Source organism: Rhincodon typus, chromosome 13 (assembly GCF_021869965.1).
Source record: "Rhincodon typus isolate 14 chromosome 13, sRhiTyp1.1, whole genome shotgun sequence".
Classification (NCBI taxonomy): domain Eukaryota; kingdom Metazoa; phylum Chordata; class Chondrichthyes; order Orectolobiformes; family Rhincodontidae; genus Rhincodon; species Rhincodon typus.
This window is the reverse complement of record NC_063344.1, coordinates 27,588,231-27,612,917: the sequence shown is the minus strand read 5'-3', so window position 1 is coordinate 27,612,917 and position 24,687 is coordinate 27,588,231. Positions and strand designations below refer to the sequence as shown.

Sequence of the window (24,687 nt, the reverse complement as noted above, 5' to 3'; positions counted from 1 at the left end):
TGGAATATTGTGAAAACTTTGTCAAGTAACTCCTTAAACATCTAAATTGCAGGCAATATAACCATAGTTTGTTTTTTCCTTTTGCTTAAACATTGGAATTTTCAAATCATTCTGGCAACTCTCTGTTGCAATATATCCAAGGCCAGTACATCCTTCCCAAGATATACTGTTCAGAACTGTTCACAATACTCCAGTTTTGATTTTACCAAGAGGCTTTGTATAGTTGAACTATTTACTTGAACCCTCCTTGTGTTCTTGATATTTAAATATTACGGGCAGAACACCATTCCCTTTTTGACCATTTTCTGTACCTGAGCAGTGACCATAATATTTTAATGATCTTTTACTTCGACTCTCAAATTTCTCTGAACTTTCACAGTTTTTAGGTTTTCACTATCTAGAAGTACCCAGTTCAATCCTGTTTTAGTCTGAATTGGATAATCTCACATTCGCCTGCTTTAAAACCCATTTACTGCGTTTTTGTCCATTCATGCAATCTTTAAATAACTTATGGTAATTTTACTGTTCCATCTATACTGCTTATAGTGTCACCTCTGTATCATCAGCAAATTTGGATGGGTGACTCACTGTCACGACACACTTAGAAAAGTGCGCTGATACTTTTATGATTATCTTGGAATAGTAGAGTTAAAGTTACGGACTTAATCAAATAATTCAAAGGCCCCAATTTACCTATTTCATAGACTCCAGTCAACAGAAAATACTGACCAGGTTTCTATATTTGAACTGCTGTTTATTACAAATAAATCAATTCTAACTACAAGGAAATAAAAATTATGAATTCTCAACATGTAACTCTATAAAGTCTATCCCATTCTTAAACCACTACACAAATGTGAAGACAGACACTGAAGAAACAAATCTGCATGTTATACATGGAGAGAAAATTATTGGGAGACACAGTTCAACAGCATCAGTCCACAGAATTTGCCGAGGTGTTCCTTTTATTTCTTCCAAGACAATCTGATCTCTGATCCTCTATTTCCTTATTTCCAGTACCTTTCAGTACTTTGCAAAAGACACAGTAGTTGTCGCGTTAATTGTTCAGTTTTCTGGTCACTATTTAAAGGCAACAACTTACAGCAGATGGCGGGAGAAAATAGTTTGTTGTCTTAGTGTTTGGTTATTTCACTGCAGAGAGAGAGAGAGATTCTTTCTCTTTTCTTAGTCTGAAGGTTTCTGCCTCTATTGTTCAGACATTGGCAGCTTATAAGCCAGGAGCCAAGCATTATGATCATACTGATGACTCCTGGCCTCCATAACTGGTCTTGTTTGCAGAAACCAATCAGCAGTGAACCTCTGGGCAGAGCTTACTCTACACACACACCCACAATGTTGTTGTGTCTCAAACATCTGTTGCCCACTACTTGAACAAAGCATCAGTGTAAACACAACTCACGATATTTTCCAGTAACTTAGTTTTAAGTGTACCAACTGCTTCATTGTCCTTAGTCTAAAGTAGTCCTTTTGCCATTTTGGTCCATAATCCAAAACAAAGTAAAATAAAAAAGATGTGGTCTTTATGTTCACGTATCCCAACTAAGTTGTTCATAAATACAGTGCATAGTTGAGACTCGCAGCTTATCCTTACTGCACGTCACTCATCATATCCTGCCAATCAGAATACCGATCAACGTTCCTCCTTCCTGTCTTCTGGTTCTCACCCAATTTTCTAACCAAGTTAATAATTTGCCTTCAATTCCTTGGGCGTCAACTTTAGCAAAGGATTTTACCTAATACTATATGAACATCCATAGAAATAACATGCTTAGCCAGTTGCCTGTCCACCACTTTAGACCCCTCTCCAGGTTTGCAGGGATGACAAACCATTTTCAAACCCAAAAATAACCAAAGAATTGCAGATGCTGAAAACTAGAAACAAAGGGTGACATGGTGGTTCAGTGGTTAGCACTACTGCCTCCTAGCACCAGGGACCCGAGTTTGATTCGACCCTTGGGCGACTGCGTGTGTGGAGTTTGCACATTCTCGCTGTGTCTGTGTGGGTTTCCTCCCACAGTCCAAAGATGTGCAGGCTAGGTGATTGGCCATGCTAAATTACCCCATAGTGTTCAGTGATGTGTAGATTAGGTGGGTTATGGGGGGAATGGGTCTGGGTAGTATGCTATGAGGGTCGGTGTGGATGTGTTGGGCTAAAGGGCCTGTTTCCACACTGTCGAGATTCTGTGATTCTATGAAAAAACAAATCGCTGGGAAAACTCAGCAGATCTGGTAGCATGTATGGAGACAAAGCAGAGTTAACATTTTGGGTCCTACTTCTGAAGAAGGGACTTGAAATGTTAACTTTGCTTTCTGTCCACACATGCTGCCAGACCTGCTGAGCTTCTTCAGCCATTTCTGCCTTTACAAATCCATGTTAGCACGCTGTCAGATGGAAGCCTCCAAATCTCATCTTCTCCTTAATTATAAGCTCAACCTCAAGGTAAAGTACTACAGAATGAAAGACTTCAAGTAGTCACATGACGCAAGATTAACTTCCTTTTTCTCCTATGTCAAATTAGAAGATCAGAGCTTTTACATTATCCGAAGTTACTTTGTATGAAGGCAATAAATATCAACCATAAGATTGGACTGTCTTGTTGACATTTTCCAGGTGATAGCTGTTTCTGCACATGTTGGAGGTTGCTTTTTAACCACAAAATAGAGTCTTTAATTTTAAAGAAAATGGCTTCTCTTTACAAGGCAAGAATACTGCATTCAAGTCGTGTAGGTTGCATGTGATAGACCATTTCAAAGTCAAAGGAGTCACAGAATCTGAAAGTATATTGTTTTGTCGTTGTGCATATTGGCTCAAATTCCTAAAAATTCTTAAAATTTTAGCTGAATTTTGTTGCCATTTGCTTATTTTAGAGAACTTTCAGACGTAAAAGGGGTTTTTAAAAAATCCCTGCAAAATACACTTTTCAACACACTTTAAATTTATCTGTTACACTGCCTTGTGTTTTCAGTGCCTCCATTAAAACTTTTATTTGAAGACCTCCTCTCTCTTGACTTGGAGGGAGCAAAAAGTATAGCCAATGGAGTTTTTTTTAAATTAATTTGTGGAATGTGGGCATTGTTGGTTAGGGTAGCTTTTTTTGCTCATCCCAAATTGCCCTGGAGAGAGTGGTAGTGAGTTGCTTTTTAAACTGCTACAGTCCTTGGGGTGTAGGGACAGGTTTGGGAAGGAATTTCTGGATTTTGACTCAATGACTGTGAAGGAATAGCAATATATGTCCAAGTCACGATGACGCATGGCTTTTAGGGGTACTTGCAGGTGGTGATGTTCCCATTCATCTTGCAAAACTTGCCCATCTATGTGCTAGTTTATGGATTTGCAAGATGCTATCAAAGCAGCCCTGGTGAGTTACTGTTGTCCAACGCATTGCAGTTACTGTGTGTTGGAGGGTGAAAAGAATGAATGCTGAAGGCGTTAGATGGAGTATCAATCAAGCAGGCTGCTTTGTCTTGGATGATGCCAAGCTTCTTGAATATTTTTGGAGCTGCCTTTATCCAGGCAAGTGGAGAATATTCCATCACATTCCGGACATGTGTAATGTAGAAGGTAGACAGGCATTGAGGAGACAGGAGATGAGTTACACAGTGCAGAGGTCCTAGTGTCTGACCTGATTTTCTAGTCTTACATTTATAACCTCTGGTCCAATTCAGTTTCTGGTAAATGGTAACACCCAGGATGTTCATAGTGTGGGATTTAGCAGTGACAAAGCCATTGAATGTCAAGCGGTAATGGTTAGATTCTGTTTTGTTGGAGATGGCCATAGCCAGGTACTGGTTTTGGAAAGATTCAGAACAAGCCAGTTCAGAATATTGTCTTCATGAGAGTTTATAAACTCTGGAGGAGAAACATGTGTCTACAATGCTAAAAGATAGTGAACAGGTACAAAATATGATCAAAAACACGATGGTACTCTAACATTCATCAGTGGGGTTGAAATATAAAAGTGATGTTCGAGTTGCAAAGAAATTGTGTCTGACCTCATTAGAATAAACAACAAAGAACTGTGGATGATGGAAATCTGAAACAACAAACAGAAAAAGGTTTGGCAGCATCTGTGGAGAGAAAATAGAGTCAATGTGTCAGGTCTAATGACCCTTCTTCAGAACTCTTCAGAATAATACGTTCTGTTAAAGATACAACATGTTAGGAAGGATATACTGGATTTGAGGTACCATACACTTTTACCAGATTAAACCAGGTATTAAAAGATTAAATCATAAAGACAGTCTGCATCAGCATGCTCATGTTTCCCTTAAATTTAGAAGACTGAGAGATGATTCAACTAGAATGGCTAAAATAAGTGATTCATTAAGGCAGATGTAGAATTGCCCATCCTTGGTTCAGAAGATGGTAGTCAGGTGTTTTTTTGAACTGCTTCAATCCATTTTGTGTAGATAACCCCACAATGCCATTAGGGAGGGAGTTCCAGGATGTTGACCCAGTGACACCGAAGGAATGGTAACGTATTTCCAAGTCAGTGCAGTGAGTAGCTTGGCGGGAAGATTACAAGTGGTGGTGTTTCCAAGTATCTGCAGCTCTTGTCCTTCTGGATGGAAGTGGTTGTGGGTTTAGAAGGTTTTCCCATTTTTGTTTGCTCACCAGTGAAATTAGTATAATTTGAAATTAGATCTAAACAACTTGGGAATTAAATTTAGAAAGCTCTTTTGCATAAAGGCTGGAGAAAATTTGAATCTGTTTTCACAAAAAGGTTGTTGATGTCAGTGAATTGTAATTTTCAGGATTTAATTTAATAAATCAGAGTTGGGGAAGGGTCTTGTTACACTTCAGTTGTAGTGCACTGTAAATCAAACCTCACCATTCCCGAGGTCATCGCAAATGTTAAAGACTTTATAAAAGCGCACAAAATTCCCCAAATTACCTTTTAGACCTAGTTCCTTCTTGATCTTCCTTCTCCAGGTACTTTTATTTGCTTGCAAGAGGCACAGAGTGACTGGTTAACACTTAAAAAGTCTCTGACCTATTAGCTAAAAGCCACAGCTTACAGCAACTGATGAGGGGAAATAAACTGGCTGTCTTAGGCTTGAGATGTTTCCTATTGTCGAGGAATGGACAGTTCTTTCCTTTCCAGATGTCTGATGGCTTTTGTCCAAACATTTCTGCAGACAAGTTGTTCAGTCACCTGGGAGCCAATCACATGGTCGTTGGTTGCTTTTAAAAAGTGCAGCAATTGCTTTGCTAATCCTTGGTTTTCAAATCAGTCTGTTCCCATTTCAGTCCACAATGAAAAGCACAGCGAAATAAAAATATATGATCTTTACAATTCCGAGACACAAGGAACAATGACAGGTGAAATAACTTGGAGCATAGCTAGCCGACCAGCATTTATAGCCTGATGCTAGTTGCCCTTGAGAAGGTAGTAGCGAGCTGTCTTTTTGAATCACTGTAGTCTATCTGCTGTGGGTTGATCCACAATGCCATTAGGGTGGAATTCCAGCTCTCCATAGATCTGCTGAGTTTCTCCAGCATTTTTTTCTTTTTAATTCAAATTTCCAGCATCTGCAGGAATTGACTTTTATTCTAGGTTATAATAGTTCAGTTGAATAATTCTCCAGTTTATAGTGGGACATAAATTCCTGTATTAATTGCCTATTGAGATTATTTTTCATATTTCATAGAGAGTATGTTTATAAAATTTCAGTGAGAGGGTGTGATTTAAACTTACTGATTGAAAGAGGAAATTGAAAGGAAGTTGAAGAATGTTGCATTTTCCCTGCAGTGCACCCAATGTGCTGTCATACGGCCTTTGCTGGCTCTCCTTTTTTCACCAGACCACACCCTACCGTTCATCGTGTACCAACACCTCTGGCCTGAAAGGATTTGAGAAAAGGACAAAGATTTTCAAAAAGAGTCAAGAGGACAAAAACTGAAATGAGAGAAGAGTCTGAAACAGGGAGGAGAAAGTGATTGGAAGACAGAAACTTGAAACCATATTTCCCAATGTGACTTCACAACATTACAGACGATTGACTGGCTATATATTAAAATGTTATGAATGCAGATAATTCCTTATCTTTGATTATTAATTTATACATTCACTTTTATGTTAGAACTGCTTTTGTATGCTTAATTGTCTCTGGACTCTCCTGCCAATGGAAATGCTACAGCACCACAACATATAGGAAGGAGGGTGAAATTACAGCATGGCCAGATTACATAGGTAGTTTGTTATGAATCTGAAATTGTTGAAGGGAAAAGTTGGTACTAAATAAGATTTGAGATTAAGGATAGAATATATTATTTCAAAATGGAGCCTTCAATATTATTTCATTTGAAAATTATGCATGGTCTTGATTGGTTGCGTGTAATGCCATCTCTGCAGGATTTTTATTAGAGAACTGAAGCGTTTGGACAACATCACTCAGTCTCCTTTTCTGTCACATATCACATCAAGTATCCAGGGACTAACCACAATCCATGCTTACAACAAAACTACAGAGTACCGACACAGGTTAGTACTATACACCAAAACAGTTGGATATGAAAAGGAAATAGTCCATCATCCAGTAGACAACTTTGCAATGCGTTACTCAGAATTGCAAATTTCTGTCACACCTTGTTGTTGAAGTATTATATAGATAACAAATCCAACAAGTTCCTTTGCAGCAGAAAATAATTTCTAATTGAATTCAAGGATTTTGCTTTAAAAAGCTAAGTTTATTTAAAAAATGGTTTCACCATAAATGAATCAGAAATCTTGCTACAAACCTGAAGAAGACACACCAGTTGTGTTCAACATATATCCTCGATTGTAAGTAATCTGAGGTTGAAAGTTTAATTTGTATGCCATATCAGTTTCTAACTCATTTGTGATGTGAAGAAGTGACACATTCGTTGCAATTTGGTTCATTTACTTTGCAGGTATCAGGAGCTGTTAGATGCTAATCAGGCTCCATTCTTCTTGTTCACCTGTGCAATGCGCTGGCTTGCTGTGAGATTGGATATAATCAGTATTGCTCTTATTGGCACAACTGCAGTGATAATAGTTGTAATGCATGGACACATTCCTCCAGCTTACGCAGGACTTGCCATTTCCTATGCTGTCCAGGTTTGTAGAAGATATTGTGAACAAAAATTGAAATTGTCTTCATATTTATTATACTTCTGTACATGGCAGTGAATTGTTTCATAGTTCAAAATTCTTTTGGCTTTCTTTGCTTTTATAACAGAAAAATCAATAGTTTAAACTTAAAAAAGGTTGTTCTTTGGATTTGATATTTTTATTCATTCTCCGAAAAACTTTGTCTTGTTTTGTTATGAGTATATTTTTTCTTACAGCTCACCGGTTTATTTCAGTTTACTGTTCGACTTGCTTCTGAGACTGAGGCTAGGTTCACCTCTGTGGAGAGAATTAATCACTACATAAAGGTACCAATTAATTTGCAACGCCACTGCTGTTAAATGCCAGAGTTAATGTCACTGTTAGGGCCAGGCACATGCATACAATTTATTGGAAAACCAAGAAAATCTATTTTTATGGTATTTTCTTCATTCAAAGAAAGGAAACAAACTTAGATTTATGTGGTGCCAATCACAAACATGATGCCCCAAAACATGTCATATCAAATGATTTGTGTTTCAAGTGAAATTGTTATAATCAGGGAAAAAGTGACAATTTGTGGACTGTAACTTTGGCTTTCAACAAATGTGATGTTTTAGATTATCCTGGGAAGATGGGGAAAGAAACTGTGGTGGAGCTAAGGTCTAATTGATAACTGCTATTGTGAATCGTTGAATGTGAACTAGTTTTTTATCTATGAACCTAAAATTGTTTGACCAGGAACTGATGGCAGTTGATGGTATTGTGGTATTGTCAGTGAATTAGTAATCCAGAACATTAGGGCTAATGTTCTGGGGACATGAGTTTGAATTCTACTATTGCAGAGAGTGAAATTTGTATTCATTTCTTAAAAAAAATCTGGAATGAAAGGTAGCCTACACATGTCTATTTAATCACTGTTGATTGTTGAAAACCCAGCTGGCTAACGAATATCCTTTTAGGGAAGAAAATTTGCAGTCCTTTCCAGGTCTAGCACAAGATACTATACAGACTCGCGGTAGTGTGGTTGACACTTAATTGTCCGCTGGGCAATTACATATGGGCAATAAAATTTTGGCTGGATTGTAATTGGATGGATTTTTCAAAATTTTAAGCACAGAACAATTGGAAAAAGATTGCAATTGAAGCAAAAAGAAACTATGTGAACTAAATGTCAGAAAATAGCTCTTTATTTTTAAAAAGCACTCAACTTTTAAATATTTAACTCCACAAAAGTAGAAAATTGTTGCTGACCCTTAGAGAAATGATTAACTATCACTAATAGACACACTGAGGCGAGCAGTGATCCCTGTGCTGCTTTGATGGCCTATCACAGGCACTTTAAAGCGCTGGAGAAGTATCACAGCAGAGCCTTTGCTAGATCCTTCCAATCTGGTCAGAAGAAAAGCAGACCAACTGCAACATCTTCCTGCAAGCCATCATTCTCAGTTTTAAGATACAAGTTACTCAAAACAAACTTTGCTGAATGGGACATGTCATTTATAAGGCTAACACCACACTTCCAAAGAAGTTGCTTTGATTGGAACTCAGTTGTGGCAGGACTGTCCCCAGGAGTAGAGTGGAAATGCTTTACTCCCGCTCATGGGAGAACCTATCGTGGTTGGCCTAAAGGGTGAAGGCTCGCTCAACAAGGTACTTTAGAACATTGTAAGTGACTTGATTAGAAACAGGCAGAGTGTCAAAATTTAGGGATCAGCAGGAACATACAAATCTACAAACAAACCACCTAACCAGGCTTTTAAGCACCATTTGCCCTGAACAAGGCAGAGTCTGTATACCACACATTAGACTTAGCAGCTACTTCAAAACCCATCAAACTGGAGTAGAAATAAGTCATCCTCAATCCCGGGGGACCACCTAAGACAAAGGGTGAAGTTGTGAGGATTGCAGGTATTTTTAAGTCCTGTTTTTTAAGCCTGTGAGCTGTGTTCTGAGGGAACCTTATAATTGTTGCAGTTCCTGTATTTGGAATTGTCTATCTCCGTAGCAAGGAATTTGGGAATCCTCAGAAAGGCCAATTTGGTGTTTAATTTACTAACGTAAACATAAATCTTATGTAAAAGTACATCAGGCAAGCACACATAAGAATGGAAATCTTAATTAATATATTTTGGAATCACTCAGTACTAATTGTTGAATGTGGGTGTGTATTTTCCCCCACATCATGAAGAAATGCATCCCTGTACCACACCACTACCCATCACCTTGTCTGTCTGCCAAGCAGGTGAGATGACACTTTTTACTGTACCTTAATACATATGACAGTAATAAATCAAATCATCCAGATTCTCCACAATAACCCCCTTGCCCCCACCCCGCCCCACTATTCCAAGGTGCAATTTGAATAGCACTGCATTCATTAATGAAATGGTCAATGTGTAGAATTTAATTCTGGATTGGAGCAATTGATTTTTCTTTTAAAAACAAATTTTTGATGACAGTTGGTGACTAGATGTCCAATTGAAGTAATTCCTTTGAATGGTCACAAATGGCGAATATTCTTGCAGGAAGAAGGATTTGAGACCATGGAATTTGATTTTGAAGAAATGGAGAATGTGTAATTGTGAATTTCTATTCTAAAGTGCATGTATCATACTTCGTCCTGCTTTATATTTCATGTTGAAAATTTGTGATCCCAAAATACTGTATATTTCTGGCAGAGTAAATTTTGGCTTTTTCATTTGAAGGACATGCAAGAAATATCCAAAGATGTGCAGGCTAGGTGGATTGATCATGCTGGATTGTCCATAGTGTGTCAGAGATGTATAGATTAGGTGGGTTGCAGAGAAAGGGTAGGGGGATGGGTCTGGGTGGGATGCTGTGAGGGTTGGTGTGGACTTGATGGGCTGAAGGGCATGTTTCCTCACTGTAGGGATTCTATGATTTTATGATTCTAAATATAGAACAGAATATATACAAATATAACAGAATATATGTAGCAAGAGGGCACAACAACATTTTGCTGACTTTGCTTATGCTCTTATATGAAAATTTAGAGAAATATTTTGATTTGATCATTTATTCCAATTGATCGGCATAAATTGTGTGTATGTCATGCTTTCTGAAATCGAACAATTATATAATGAACAGAATTCCAGTTGATTCTGTAGTTGTGATGAGATGCAAGATGTCTAAAGTTATGAACCTCCATTTCTTAGCTAATTTTAAATTAATATATTTTTGAAAAACCATTGTGATTTTAGAATATTTATATGCTAGAAATCTTGTGGCTTTCTTAATTTTCCATTAGACTCTGAAATTGGAGGCTTCAGCTCGGGTTAAGGATAAAACTCCACCTGCAGACTGGCCTCAACATGGGCAAATAACGTTTGCAAATGTAGAGATGAGATATCGTGAGAACCTACCTCTGGTGCTAAAGAAAGTGTCCTTTACCATTAAACCTCAAGAAAAAATTGGTATTGTGGGCAGAACTGGGTCAGGTAAGATAATCTGTTGTAGTCAAATGACTGGTTTCAATTGTTACGAAGTTGTGTAGAGTGTGTGGTTCCTTTTAAGAGATAAAATACCTTTCTGAACATAGAGATTTATACACAGAAAAAAATGTCTGTACATTGCTCAAGATGTACAACCAGTTCTAAAATGGAAACATGTATCAATTGGCTGTGTGTTTGGAAACCTTTGGCTTGTTTTGATGTTTTGGCAACTAGCTGGAATCTGCCAATTAATTTAAACCAAGCACTTAGCAATTGAAAGCCAATTGAATTTAAATCTGATGGTTTTGACAACTTCAGACCAATGGTATTCTAGGAAAATTGATACATCATCCAAGGTATGTAAGGAGAGGGTTTTTGAAAATCAGTGTGAGAATGAACCGCCATCTGAGAAATAAGCATCTAGCTCTCACAAGAAATCGCTATGCTCTCTAAGAAAGCACCATCTATCTATAAAAAGAACCACAGCACTTCAAGCTAAGAGTCCTCATAGAAGACTTCATAGAGAAAATATCCCTGACGTCTGGATCAGCAGAAGAAAGACATTTATGACTCGCAAACAAAAGAAGAAAAGCATGGCGACTTTGAGAGACTAAGTTTTAGTTTTATTTCACTTATTACTTGGGTTATGTAAGTGAGACTTGTGTTTATTGGAATAGCATACCAATAGAATTTAGTTCAGTTAGAAAATAGTTAGTAGTTAGGGGGGAATTGTTAGGTTTGTTAGTGATTTTATTAATTTGCTCACTGATAGGGTTAAATAAATAAATTGTTAGTTGTTGTTTATAAAGTGAGTATCAGGGATTCTCTTTCATTTAACCTCCCCTTTTTCATAACACAATTGAACTGGTTTGGTTTGTCGGTTGAGGAATTCTTGAAGTTGGCCTAGAAAGAAATGGAACACCACAAATTCTCTGGAAGATTGTAATCAAGATGAAATAAGGTTATTGGAAAAAAAAATACATCTTTTATTGATTTTGGCAGGTAAATCTTCACTGGGAATCACACTATTTCGATTGGTTGAGCTCTCAGGTGGTTCAATATTCATTGATGGAGTGAACATTACTGAAATTGGTTTGGCTGATCTTCGCAGCAAACTATCCATTATACCCCAAGAACCAGTTTTGTTCACTGGCACTGTAAGGTAAGTCCCTTGGTTCTGAAAAATTTCATATCTGTACTATTTTAATTGCAGTTATTATATAATCCCTTCACAGAACCACAGTACTGTAATGTTTCTATGCATTAGAGTAGTGTAACACAACATATCTTTGACAGTTGTTAGAGTCATAAGACTTGTTTAAAACTTTTATATTTTGATTAAGAGCTGCATGAAACAACATGTGAAAATGACAGCATGTAGAATGGAATGGAAAGGCAAAATATTGTTGATGCTGAAACTTGGCAGTTTGGTAGCATCTGTAGAGAGGGAAACAAATTTAAGAACATTTCAGGTTGATGACCTTTCATCAGATCCTTTATTAGATGAAAATAGAGATCCTGTTACATAATCGGGTTTTTAAAAATTAGTTCATTGAACATTAGTATTGCCAACTAGGTCAGTGGTTATTACGTGGAGGAAGCAGTGGCATAATGGTAATGTCGCTAGACTGTAATCCAGAAACCCAGGTTAATATTCTGGGGATAAGGGTCCGAATCCCACCACAATAGACTGTGAAATTTGAACTCAATAAAAATCTGGAATAAAAAGCTAGCCAATTGCAACTGTTTAACAGTGTCGGTTATTATAAAGAGCTATCGGGTTCACTAAGTCCTTTAAGGGAAGGAAATTGTCTGTCTGCCTTACATGTGACTCCATGCCCATCCCAATGTGCTGACTCTTAACTGGCCTCTGGGCAATTAAGGCCAGATCATTTTCTTGCTTCAGCTTTGTTCCTGGCTGCTGTCGGGATCAACTGCATCTTTCAGTCAAGCAGATTACCATGTTCCTTCTTGCCAGGCCTACAAATTTCTTCCCTACCAATAGTAGTTGACAAAAAGTGTGTGGGATTCTGAAGTAGCAGTTGACTCATTTTCCCCCACCCCCCAAAAAAAACACAACTGCATTTATATGTATTGGGGTGCCTGATGATGACCCAGATGCTGTCACAGCATTGCTAATATTGCCTGGACTACCTATTTGGTCCTGCATAATATTGCCTGGCACCCCTGCCTGGTTTAAACCATAATCCAAATAATTCAAATCTTGCTTAACTCTAGATTTTACCATTACAGTCCACTCCTGACCATCGACCCACATTCTATCTTATAACTTTGAGGTTATCCAAAACATGCCTAAGTTGCATTTACCCATCGACCCTTGTTTGTTGACCTACATTAGCCTCTGGTTCAGCTTTGCCTCAATGAAACATTCTCAAATTTGTTTTCAGATTTCTCTATAGCTCACTCCTGTCTCATAACATTTAAGAGATATTTAGATGTGCACTTGTAATACCAGACCATGCCAGGCTTTGGGTCAAGTGCTGAAAAATTAGATTAGAGCAGTTGAGTGGTTATTTTCACCAACATAGACTAAATAAGCCAAAGGACCTTTTCTGTGGTCAATGACTCCTATAACACTAGGATATGCATGGCTGGTCATACACACATTGCATGTGTGAACAGATTCCACATTGGCTCCCAATTCCTTTAGTTGCCGGTAATTCAGAACTTATAAAATGATCTTCCAAAATGCTATCTTGGATACTTTGGTAGCTGTCATCTTACTTTGAGACACAGGTTGAGCTTAACTGGAATGTGGAAGTGTCCCCATAGTGAGACAAGTTCGCACAGTAGAGATTTGGAGTTGGATTGAGGACCTTTCTAACATGAAGTTAATTGCTTTCTAAAAGCACTCTCCACCAGAGTTAAACAATTGACAGCACAATTCTCTTGTTTCTGTGGTAGGTACAATCTAGATCCTTTTCAGCAGTACTCTGAGGAGCAAGTATGGGATGCGTTGGAGCGAACACACATGAAAGAATGTGTAAGTACTGCTGATTTGGTAATAGCAAAAAATGAATTATGTATGATTGCTGTTGTACAGTTTGCAATACTGTGAAGATGTAGATATATAACTTATGTGCAAGAACAAAAACAAAGTTGCTGGAAAAGCTTAGCAGGTCTGGCAGCATCTGTGAGGGAAAAAAACAGAGTTAACGTTTTTGGTCCGGTGACCCTTCCTCAGAACTGGGCCTTTGAGGCCTCAAAGGAAATATCACCAGACTCGAAACGTTAATTCTGATTTTTTCCTTCACAGATGCTGCCAGACCTGCTGAGCTTTTCCAGCAACTTTGTTTTTGCTCCTGATTTACAGCATCCACAGTTCTTTTGGTTTTTTTAACTTGTGTGCGCTAGTTAACCATCTGAATTGATTGAAGAATTTTTTTTAAAATAAGACATAGATTTAGGTACTGATAGATAAGAAATAATTTGTTCTGTTACCTTTTTTGTTAAATATATAACAAAGTTCAAATTTTTTTTCAGAACGTATAGGATTGTGTGGCAATGTAGATTAGAACGTTGTTAATTCAGGTGTGTCAGCAAGGTTTGAAACCACCTTTTTGTTAATACATTTTTTAAATCTTGCATTCACTTGCGTTCAATTCTTCTCAACCGTAAGGCTCATGAAAAGCATTTGGTGTAACTTTAAACCAGGTCAGGTTGGGGATAGATCTGTAACATTACAAAACTGTAGCAAGGGCTCCTCTGCTCCAGACTTCATTACAGCTTTGGTCCACAAATACATCAGAGAGCTGAATTCCAGAGATGTGGTTACAGTAACTACTCAAGGATCAAGGAGCCCTAACAAAATTGAAATCAATGAAAAATCAAGGAGAAACATCGATTTGATTGGAAGCAACCCAGTGGTGATGGTTGTTAAAGTCACTTGATGTCCTAGACCCAACCATCTTCAGCTGCTTCATCAATGTTCTTCCTTCCATAATAAGGTTAGATTTTGGAATGTTTGCTGATGATTGCACAATGGTCAGCATCATTCACAACTCTTCTGATACTGAAGTAGCCCATGTCCAAATGCAGCAAGACCTGGACAATCCGAGACAACAAGGTGCAGGGCTGGATGAACACAGCAGGCCAAGCAGCATCATAGGAGCAGAGAGGCTGACGTTTCGGGCCTAGACCCTTCATCAGAAAAGGGGGAGGGGAAGGGGGTTTTGAAATAAATAGGGAGAGAGTGGGAGGCGGATAGAAGAGGGATAGAGGAGAGGATAGGTGGAGAGGAAACAAACAGGTCGAAGAGGCGGGGATGGGGCCAGGAAAGGTGAGTGTAGGTAGGGAGTTAGGAAGGGGATAGGTCAGTCCAGGGAGGACGGACAGGTCAAGGGGGCGGGATGAGGTTGGTCGGTAGGAGATGGAGGTGCGGCTTGAGGTGGGAGGAGGGGATAGGTGGGAGGAAGAACAGGTTAGGGAGGCAGGGACGAGTTGGACTGGTTTTGGGATGCGGTGGGGGGAGGGGAGATTTTGAAACTTGTGAAATCCACATTGATACCATTGGGCTGCAGGGTTCCCAAGCGGAATATGAGTTGCTGTTCCTGCAACCTTCGGGGGGCATCGTTGTGGCACTGCAGGAGGCCCAGGATGGACATGTCGTCTGAGGAATGGGAGGGGGAGTTGAAATGGTTCGCGACTGGGAGGTGCAGTTGTTTGTTGCGAACCGAGCGTAAGTGTTCTGCAAAGCGGTCCCCGAGTCTCCGCTTGGTTTCCCCGATGTAGAGGAAGCCACACCGGGTACAGCGGATGCAGTATACCACATTGGCAGATGTGCAGGTGAACATCTGCTTGATGTGGAAAGTCTTCTTGGGGCCTGGGATGGGGGTGAGGGAGGAGGTATGGGGGCAGGTGTAGCACTTCCTGCGGTTGCAGGGAAAAGTGCCGGGTGTGGTGGAGCTGGAGGGGAGTGTGGAGCGGACAAGGGAGTCACGGAGAGAGTTGTCCCTCCGGAAAGCAGATAAAGGTGGGGAGGGAAAGATGTCTTTGGTGGTGGGGTCGGATTGCAGATGGCGGAAGTGTCGGAGGATGATGCGTTGGATCCGGAGGTTGGTGGGGTGGTACGTGAGGACGAGGGGGATTCTTTTTTGGTTTTTATTGCGTGGACGGGGTGTGAGGGATGAGGTGCGGGAGATGTGGGAGACACGGTTGAGGGCGTTCTCGACCACCGAGGAGGGGAAGTTACGGTCCTTGAAAAACGAGGACAACTGAGATGTACGGGAGTGGAATGCCTCATCCTGGGAGCAGATGCTGATGATGGTTTGGTGCTCAGGGGTGGGGTCATGATCAAGGGGGCGGTAGGAGGAGGTGTCGGAGACCTGGACAATGTTCAGGCTAGGCCTGATAATTGGTAAGTAACATTCACAAGTGCCAGGCAATGATCATCCTAAGCTACTAAATTAGAGACAATCTAATCATTGGTCTTGACATTGAATGGCATTTGTGTCAGTGAGTCCCTGGAATGTTGTCCAGAACATTGTAACATTGTCTAGAAACTGAACTGAAGCACCCATGTAAGCACAGGTTTGGCTTGTAACTCGTGACTTGGGTACTTGTATTGAAATCAAGTGACATCAAGGACTGTAATAGTTCAACACAGCCCATTTATTTTTTTTTCTTTGTTCATTCACGGGATGAGGGTGTCGCTGGCTAGGCAGCATTTATTGCCCATCCCTAATTGCCCAGAGGACAGTTGAAAGTCAGCCACATTGCTGTGGGTCTGGAGTCACATGTAGGCCAAACCAGGTAAGGATGGCAGTTTCCTTCCCTAAACGACATTAGTGAATCAGATGGGTTTTTCCCAATAATCGGCAATGGAATCATGGTCATCATTAGATTCTTAATTCCAGATATTTATTGAATTCAAATTCCACCATCTGCCATGGCGGGATTCGAACCTGGGTCCCCAGAACATTATCTGGGTCTCTGGACTAAGAGTCCAGCGATAATACCATTAGGCCATCACCTCTTTTAGTGACAATAAGAGCAGGTTAGATCCTAGGAAATCTGCAGTGAGTAGGTGACCTCATGACTTTCCAAAGCCTGTCTACCATCTCCAAGGCATATGCTGGTTCTGTGATAGAATGATATTCACTTGCTTGGATAAGTGCAGTGCCAGCAACACTAAGGATGCTCCATGCCATCCAGGACAAAGCAATCCCCATCATCAGCAACATCACCTTCAACATTCACTCTCTCCATCACCATTGCAAGGTGGTGCTAGTATATAAAATGTACAAGATTTACTGCAGAAATTCACCAAGGCGTCTTCAATAGCACCTACCAAACTTGATAAAAATAACTTGATAACTTTTCCTAATGAGAGAATAAGGGCAGCAGGCACATAGGAGCACCGCCACCTGAAATTTTCACTTCAAGTCACATTATCCTGTCTGAGAATTATATCAAAATTCCTTCATTGTTTCAAGGATAAAATCCTGGAATGCCACCTCTAACAGCTCTGTAGGTTCACTTAAGACTCATAAACTGTAGTAGTTCAAGAACGTGCTCACCACGACCTGCTAAAAGGCAACTACAGATGAGCAAGTAATGCTTGCCTTGTAAGCAATAAACACGTCTCAAGAGTGAGTTTAAAAAGTTATTTTTTGTATTTGAAGCATAGTATGTACAACTTTAATTCACATCAAGGAAGTGCTGACATCGCTAAATGCTTTAACTTTGAGCACGGCTAAATATTGAAATTGGTTTTTAATATAGCGAGTTTTGTTAGAGCTTGTCATTGTAAAGAACTCGTGTACAATGAAGTAATAAAACATGAAGTAGAAAACATTAAGCGTTCTGAATAAAAGTGGAAGACCTTTGTTATAAGGTGCCTTCAAACTGATATTAACTTTTTTACAATGCAGATTTCTCAACTGCCTTTAAAATTGGACTCTGAAGTGATGGAAAATGGAGAAAATTTCTCTGTGGGAGAGAAACAGTTAATATGTGTAGCCAGGGCTTTGCTACGGAGGTGTAAGGTAAGAGTTGAAAGCAGGTCAGATATTTTATTGCAGACTAAACTAATCGTTCCATATACGTTAGGATAGTAATTTTGAAAGGCTGCACTCCTGTAATGGAGTCTTGTAAATATGAAATATGATTGGAAAATACAGTCCACAGTTTTTTAGTTGTGTACTTCATCATTATGGTCCTGGAATATGTTTTGTGCTTAGGGCAGGTTCAGTGAACCAGCTGATCTTTTTCTGTCTTTTTTTTATTATATATATGTTTGCTCTGTCTTCAGTATTGCACTTGTTTCTATTGACTGGTGGTGAATGTATGGAGTCACTGAAATGAGGAAACAGGGAAATACAAGTGTTTGGATAAATCTGAGAATGTATCTGAGGGGTATTTAGCTCTGGGACCAGTCAGGTGAACTGTAAGACTTTATACTACACTTACTATCTGTTTCATATTTACAACTGTGATTTTCAGAAGTATTGTAACTTCACACGATTTAATGTTTTAGAATCATAGAGTCCTACAGCATGGAGACAGGCCCTTCGGCCCAAACTGGTCCATGCTGACCAAAACGTCCATCCACGCTAATCCCATTTCCCTGCACTGGGCCCATATCCTTCTAAACCTTTTCTATCTATGTATTCGTCCAAATGCCTTTTAAATGTTGTTAATGTACTCGCCTCAACCACTTCCACTGGCAGCTTATTCCACATGCATACTACCCTCTGTGTAAACAGAGTTGCCCCTCAGGTTTCCGTGTATTCTTTCCCCTCTTACCTTAAACTGATGTCCTCTAGTCCTCGATTTCCCAACCCTGGGAAAAAGACTGAGTGCATTCACTCTATTCATGCCTCTCGTGATTTTAAACACTTCTATAAGATCCCCCCTCAGTCTCCTATGCTGTAAAGATAAAAGACCTAGCTTGTTCAACCTCTCCCAATAACTCACTCCCTTGAGTCCTGGCAACATCCTTGTACATTTCTTCTGCACTTTTTCCAGTTTAATGACATCCTTCCTGTAGCAAGCTGACCAAAAATGAACACAATACTCCAAGTGTGGCCTCAGCAACGTCCTGTACAACTGCAGCATAACTTCTCAACTTCTACACTCAATGCCTTGACTAATGAAGGCCAGTGTGCCAAAAGCCTTTTTCACTGCCCTGTCCACCTGTGGCTCCACTTTCAGAGAACTGTGCACCTGAACTCCAAGGTTCCTCTGTTCCAAGAAGGAACAGTAAATATTCCTTAAGGCTGTACCATTCACCATGAAACTCCTACCTTGATTTGACTTTCCAAAATGCAACACCTCACACTTATCTACATTAAACTCCATTTACCATTTCTCAGCCCACTTCCCCAACTGATCAAGATCCTGCTGCAATTTCTGATAACCTTCCTCACTGTCCACTGTACCACCTATTTTAGTGTCATCTGCAAGCTCACTAATCATGCCTTCTACATTCTCATCCAAATCATTGATCTAGATAACAAACAGCAATGGGCCCAGCACCGACCATTGAGGCACACCACTAGTCGCAGGCCTCCAGTCCGACAAGCGTCCTTCCACTATTACTCTCTGCTTCCTACTGTCAAGCCAATTATGTATCCAGTTTGCCATTCTCCCTGGATTCCATGTGATCTAACCTTCCAGAGCAGCCTACATGTGGAACGTTATCAAAGGCCTTACTGAAATTCATATAGACTACATCTGCTGCCCAGCCCTATCAACCTTCCTGGTCACTTCATCAAAGAACTCTTAACAAATTTGTGAGGCATGACCTCCCACGCACGAAGCCATGCTGACTGCTCCTAATCAAATCCTGTCTTTCTAAATGCATGTATATCTTATCCCTCAGAATCTTCTCAAGTAACTTACCTACCACAGATGTGAAGCTTACTGGTCTATACTTCCCAGGTTTCTCTTTGCAGCCCTTCTTGAATAAGGGCGTAATATTCACTACCCTCCAGTCTTCCAGGACCTCACCGTGGCTAATGATGATGCAAATATATCAGCCAGCACCCCCACAGTTTCTTGTCCAGTCTCTTGCGGGGTTCTTGGATATATCTGATTAGGACCAGAAGATTTATCCACCTTCATACACTCTAATACTTCCAACACCACCTCTACTGAGATATGGATTTTCCCAAGATATCGCCACTGACTTCCCAAAGTCCTCAAGTCTTCATGTCTTTCTCCACGGTAAACACAGGAGAAATATTCATTGAGGACCTTGCCCATCTCCTGTGATTCCACACATACATGTCCACTTTGGCCCTTGAGGGGTCCTATTCTCTCTCTCGTTATTATTTTTCCTTTAGCATACATAAAGAATCTCTTCGGATATACCCTAATCTTCTCAGCCAAAGCTATCTTGTGTCCCCTTTTCGCTCTCCTGATTTCCTTCTTCAGTAAACTCCTGTATCCCCTGTCTACCTCCAGGAATTCCCTTGATCCCAGCTGCCTGTTCCTGAGCCATGCCTCCTTTTTTCTGGTTAAAGCCTCAATATCTCTTGTCATACAGGGTTCCCTCCTCCTGCCAACCTTGCCCTTCACCCTCATGGGAACGTATGGACTTTAACTCTAGCTATCACAATTTTAAAGGCCTTCCACTTGCTAGAAGTCCATTTGCCTGCAAACAAACTACTCCAATCAACCCCTGCAAGCTCCTTTCTAATTCCATCAAACTTTGCCTTGCCCCAGTTTAGGACTTGAACCTGTGGTCCAATTTTGTCCTTCTCCATAACTATTTTAAAATTAACAGAACTATGGTCACTGATCCCAAAGTGCTCCCCCACTGTCACCTCAGTCTGGACCTGCCCTATTTCCCAAGAGTAGGTGGATTTTTGCCCCTTCCCAAGTAGGACCCTCTGTATCTTGCTTAAGGAAACTTTCCTGAACACATTTAACAAATTCCGCCTCATCTAAGCCCTTAACACTATGGCAGCCCCAGTCTATGTTAGGAAAATTAAAATCCCCACTATGACAACCCTACTTCTCCTGCAAGTCTCCACAATCTCCCTGCATATCTGTTCCTCTAATTCCCATTGACTATTTGGGGGCCTATAGTACAACCCCAATAACCATCCCCTTCTTATTTCTTAGCTCCACCCACAACGCCTCACTGGGTGATCCGTCAGTTATTTTATCTCTGACTACTGCTGTGATACTCCCCTTAATCAAAATGCAACTCCACCTCCCCTCTTTCTTCCACCTCTGTCCCACCTAAAGCACCTGTACCCTGGCACATTAAGCTGCCAGTCCTGACCCTCCCTTGGCCATGTTTCTGTGAAGGCTACAATATCCCAGCCCCACATAACTATCCACGGCCCGAGTTCATCGGCCTTACCTGTCAGCCCTCTTGCATTGAAATAGATGCAGTTTAATCCAAAAGGCATTCCTCACTCCCCGTCCTGTTCCAGAATAACCTGTCTCTTCAACTTGTTATTTCTGATTACTGTATCTCCTTCCAGTCATGCACTTGCCTCCCTGCTGTTGAGTATCTCACCCCCCTGCCAAACTAGTTTAAACCCTCCCTTACAGCACCAACAAATCCTCCAGTTCAGTTGAAACCCGTCCCTCTTGAACAGGTCACCTCTGTCCCAAAAAAGATCCCAATGATCCAGGAATCTGAACCCCTGCCCCCTGCACCAATTCTTTAGCCACACATTCATCTGCCATATCGTCCTGTTCTTAGCACTCTTCTTCACAGGGTGTGTGGAATGCACTGCTGGCAGTGGTAGTGGAGTCAGACACTTTAGAGACTTTTAAGTGACTCTTGGATAGGCACATGGATGATAGTATAATGTAGGGTATGCGGGGTAGTTTGATCTTAGTAGGATAATACGTCGGCACAACATCGTGGGCTGAAGGGTCTGTACTGTTCTATGTTCTATGTTAACCTCACTAGCACGTGGCACTGGAAGTAATCCAGAGATTACCACCATCAAGGTCCTGGTTTTTAACATTTTTCCTTGACCTCTACAATCATTCCGCAGGATCTCATCCCTATTTCTACCTATGTTATTTGTGTCAATGTGCACAATGACTTCTGGCTGCTCATCCTCCCCTTTGACAATGTTCTGCAGCCGCTCTGAGACATCCTGGACCCTGGCACCTGAGAAGCAACACACCATCCTGGATTCTGTCTGCTGCCACAGAATCTCCTGTCTGTCCCCCTAACTATTGAGTCTCCTATCACTAAGGTTCTGTTTACCATTACCCTTTATTGCTGTGCCCCAGAACCAGTCGTAGTGTCACTGACCTGGCTACTGCTGCTTTCCCCTGAATGGTCATCCCCACCAACAATATCCAAAACTGTATACTTGTTATCGAGGGAAATGGCCACAGAGGATTCCTGCACCATCTGCCTATACCCTTTGCCTTTCCTGGTAGTCACCCAGCTACTCTCTGTCTGCACCTTAGGTGTGACCACCTCACTAAAACTCGTATCCGTGATGCGCTCAGCATCTTAGATGATCCTGAGCGCATCCAGCTCCAGCTCCCTAACACAGTCTCCCAGGAGCCGCAGCTGGGTGCACTTCCCACAGGTATAGTCATCAGGGACGATGGAAGTCTCCCTGAGCTCCCAGATTCTGAAGGAAGAGCATGCCACTGCCCTAACTACCATCTCAAATGCTCTAAGACTAAAGAGGAAAGTTGAGGACTCTACCTGAGTTTAGCTGTACTTTTTGCTGAGCCACTGCTCACAAAGCCCCTTGAGCCAACGCCTTACTTCTTGCTCTGCTACCAACAAATTTTAAATAGCTCGTCTCTCCCCCTTATTAGTTTAGTTAGATGAGGAGGGAGGGAGGGAAACACTACAGTGATGTAATGTTTGGAGCTTAAGTACTCCTTGATACCGGGCCCACGACAGTCCGCTCCTCAGTGCTGGTGACTGCTTCCAGCAGTCTTACATGAAACACTGCCAACAGTGTAATGCTTCCTCTGTACTACATGGAGTATCAGCCTTCTTTTTTGTGCTGAAGTCCTGAACAGGTATTTGAACTCAGAACTTTCGATTCAGAGGCAAGAGTGTTACCAACTAAATCACAGTTGACAATTAACCTTAATCCTAATACTGTCCAATATTTGGAGTCATACCAAGCACAAAGGAAGATTAGAGTCGTAGAGATATACGGCACGAAAACAGACCCTTTGTGATTGTTGGGAGTCACCATCTCAGTCACAGATTATCACTACGGGAGTTCCTCAGAGTAGTTTATTTTTTAATCAGTCTGCTCAGACATGTTGTAAAATACCCCTGGAGCAGGTGAACATGAACCCAGGACGCTAGAGTTCCTCAGGGTAGTGTCCTCGGCCCAACCATTTTCTGCTGCTTTAACAATGATGTTCCCTCCATCATAAGGTCAGAAGTGAGGATCTTCACTGATGATTGCAATACGTTCAGCACAGTTGGCAACTCCTCACATTCTACAGCAGTGCATATCCAAATGTAGTGAAACTGGGTTTGACTTGGTCTGACAAGTGGCAAGTAACATTTACACACACAAGTGCCAGGTAATGACCATCTCCAAAAAGAGAGAATTTAACCATTGCCCCTTGATCTTCAGTGACATTATTACTGAATTTCCACACTGTCAACATCCAGTGGGTTACCATCAACCAGAAACTGAACTGGATCCACCATTTATATTTACTGTAGTTGCAAGAGCAGATGAGAGATGAGGAATTCTGCCTTGAGTAATTTAACCTTCTATCTCTCTCGCGCCTATCCACCATCTGCAAGGCACAAGTCAAGATTGTGAATGGAGTACTCTCTACTTGTCAGAATGAGTGCATGTTGAACAACATAGCATAACTTGGCATCATCCAGGACAAAGCAACCACCACCTTAGACATTCATTGTATTCATGCAACTTTCACCACAAACAAACAGAGGCAGCAAAATGTACTGTCTAAAGACGCACTACATAGCTCACCAAGACCCTTCTGACATCACCTTCCAAAACCTCAAAGACAAAGGCAGCAAATATTTGGGAACACCAGAACCTGCAAGTTCCTGTCCTAACCCCACAGCATTCTACTTGGAGCTATTTTGCCATTTCTCCTATATCACTGAGTCAAAATCCTGGAACATAAAACAGCACTGCGGTTTCCCTACATGCCACAGACTGTGGCTGTTCAAGACAGCAGCTCACCACTACCTTCTACTGGGCAGTTAGAGATGGGGCAATAAATGCTAGCTATATTTACAAAAAGATTAAAGCCCAGTATTGATCCTTGTCACATCACTTTTCACATCCGGCCACTGAAAGTACCTGTCTGTTATTTCTACTCTGTCTCCTTCCACTCCAGTAATTCTCTAATCAGGTCAATAATTTGCCTTCAATTCTATGAGCTTCACTTCTACCTAATAGCACTATGGGTTACCTACACTCCAAGAGCTTTAGCAATTCAAAAAGGCAGTTCAATACCACCTTTTCAAAAGTAATTGGGGATGGGCAATAATTGCTGTCATAGAGTTATACAGCATGGAAACAAACCTTTCAGTCCAATTCCTCCATGCCATCCAGACATCCCACTCTGACCTAGTCCCATTTGCCAGCATTTGACCCATATCCGTCTAATCCCTTCTTATTCATATACTCATTCAGATGCCATTTAGATGTTGCAGTTATACTCACCTCTACCACTTCCTTTGGCAGGTCATTCCATACATGCTCCACCTTCTGCATGAAAAAGTTATTCCTCAGGTCCTTTTTTCCCCTCTCACCTTGAACCTATGCCCTCTAGTTTTGGACTGTCCCACCCTAGGAAAGAGACATTGGCTATTCACCCTAACGTGCCTCTTATGGTTTTATAACCCTCTATAAAGTTACCTCTCAGCCTCTGACGGTCCATGGAAGAAAGCCCCAGTCTATTCAGCCTCTCCCTATAACTCAAACCCCCCAGTACCAGCAACATCCTTTTGAATCTTTTCTGCACTGTCTCAAGTTTAACAATATCCTTCCTATAGAACTGTAACCAGAACTCTCTGCAGAGTGATCACTATGCAGAGAGACCACTACAAGTGATCTCATCAATGTCCTGAGATAACAAGGTGTAGAGCTGGATGAACACAGCAGGCCAAGCAGCATCAGAGGAGCAGGAAGGCTGACGTTTCGGGCCTAGATCCTTCTTCAGAATTT

General features: G+C 40.9%; 1 protein-coding gene across 11 annotated transcripts in view; it reads left to right on the top strand.

The window, feature by feature from the left end:
• Window positions 1-24,687, top strand: part of abcc5 (ATP-binding cassette, sub-family C (CFTR/MRP), member 5) — a 131,737-nt gene that overhangs the window by 88,465 nt on the left and 18,585 nt on the right. For 9 of the 11 annotated variants that reach the window (XM_048604678.1, XM_048604675.1, XM_048604674.1 and 6 more), the window contains 7 exons: window positions 6,378-6,506; window positions 6,917-7,103; window positions 7,334-7,423; window positions 10,366-10,555; window positions 11,552-11,711; window positions 13,475-13,553; window positions 17,443-17,556. In XM_048604678.1, the coding sequence (XP_048460635.1) occupies window positions 6,378-6,506; window positions 6,917-7,103; window positions 7,334-7,423; window positions 10,366-10,555; window positions 11,552-11,711; window positions 13,475-13,553; window positions 17,443-17,556 (949 nt within the window). The other 2 variants (XM_048604683.1, XM_048604682.1) reach the window with 2 other exon arrangements.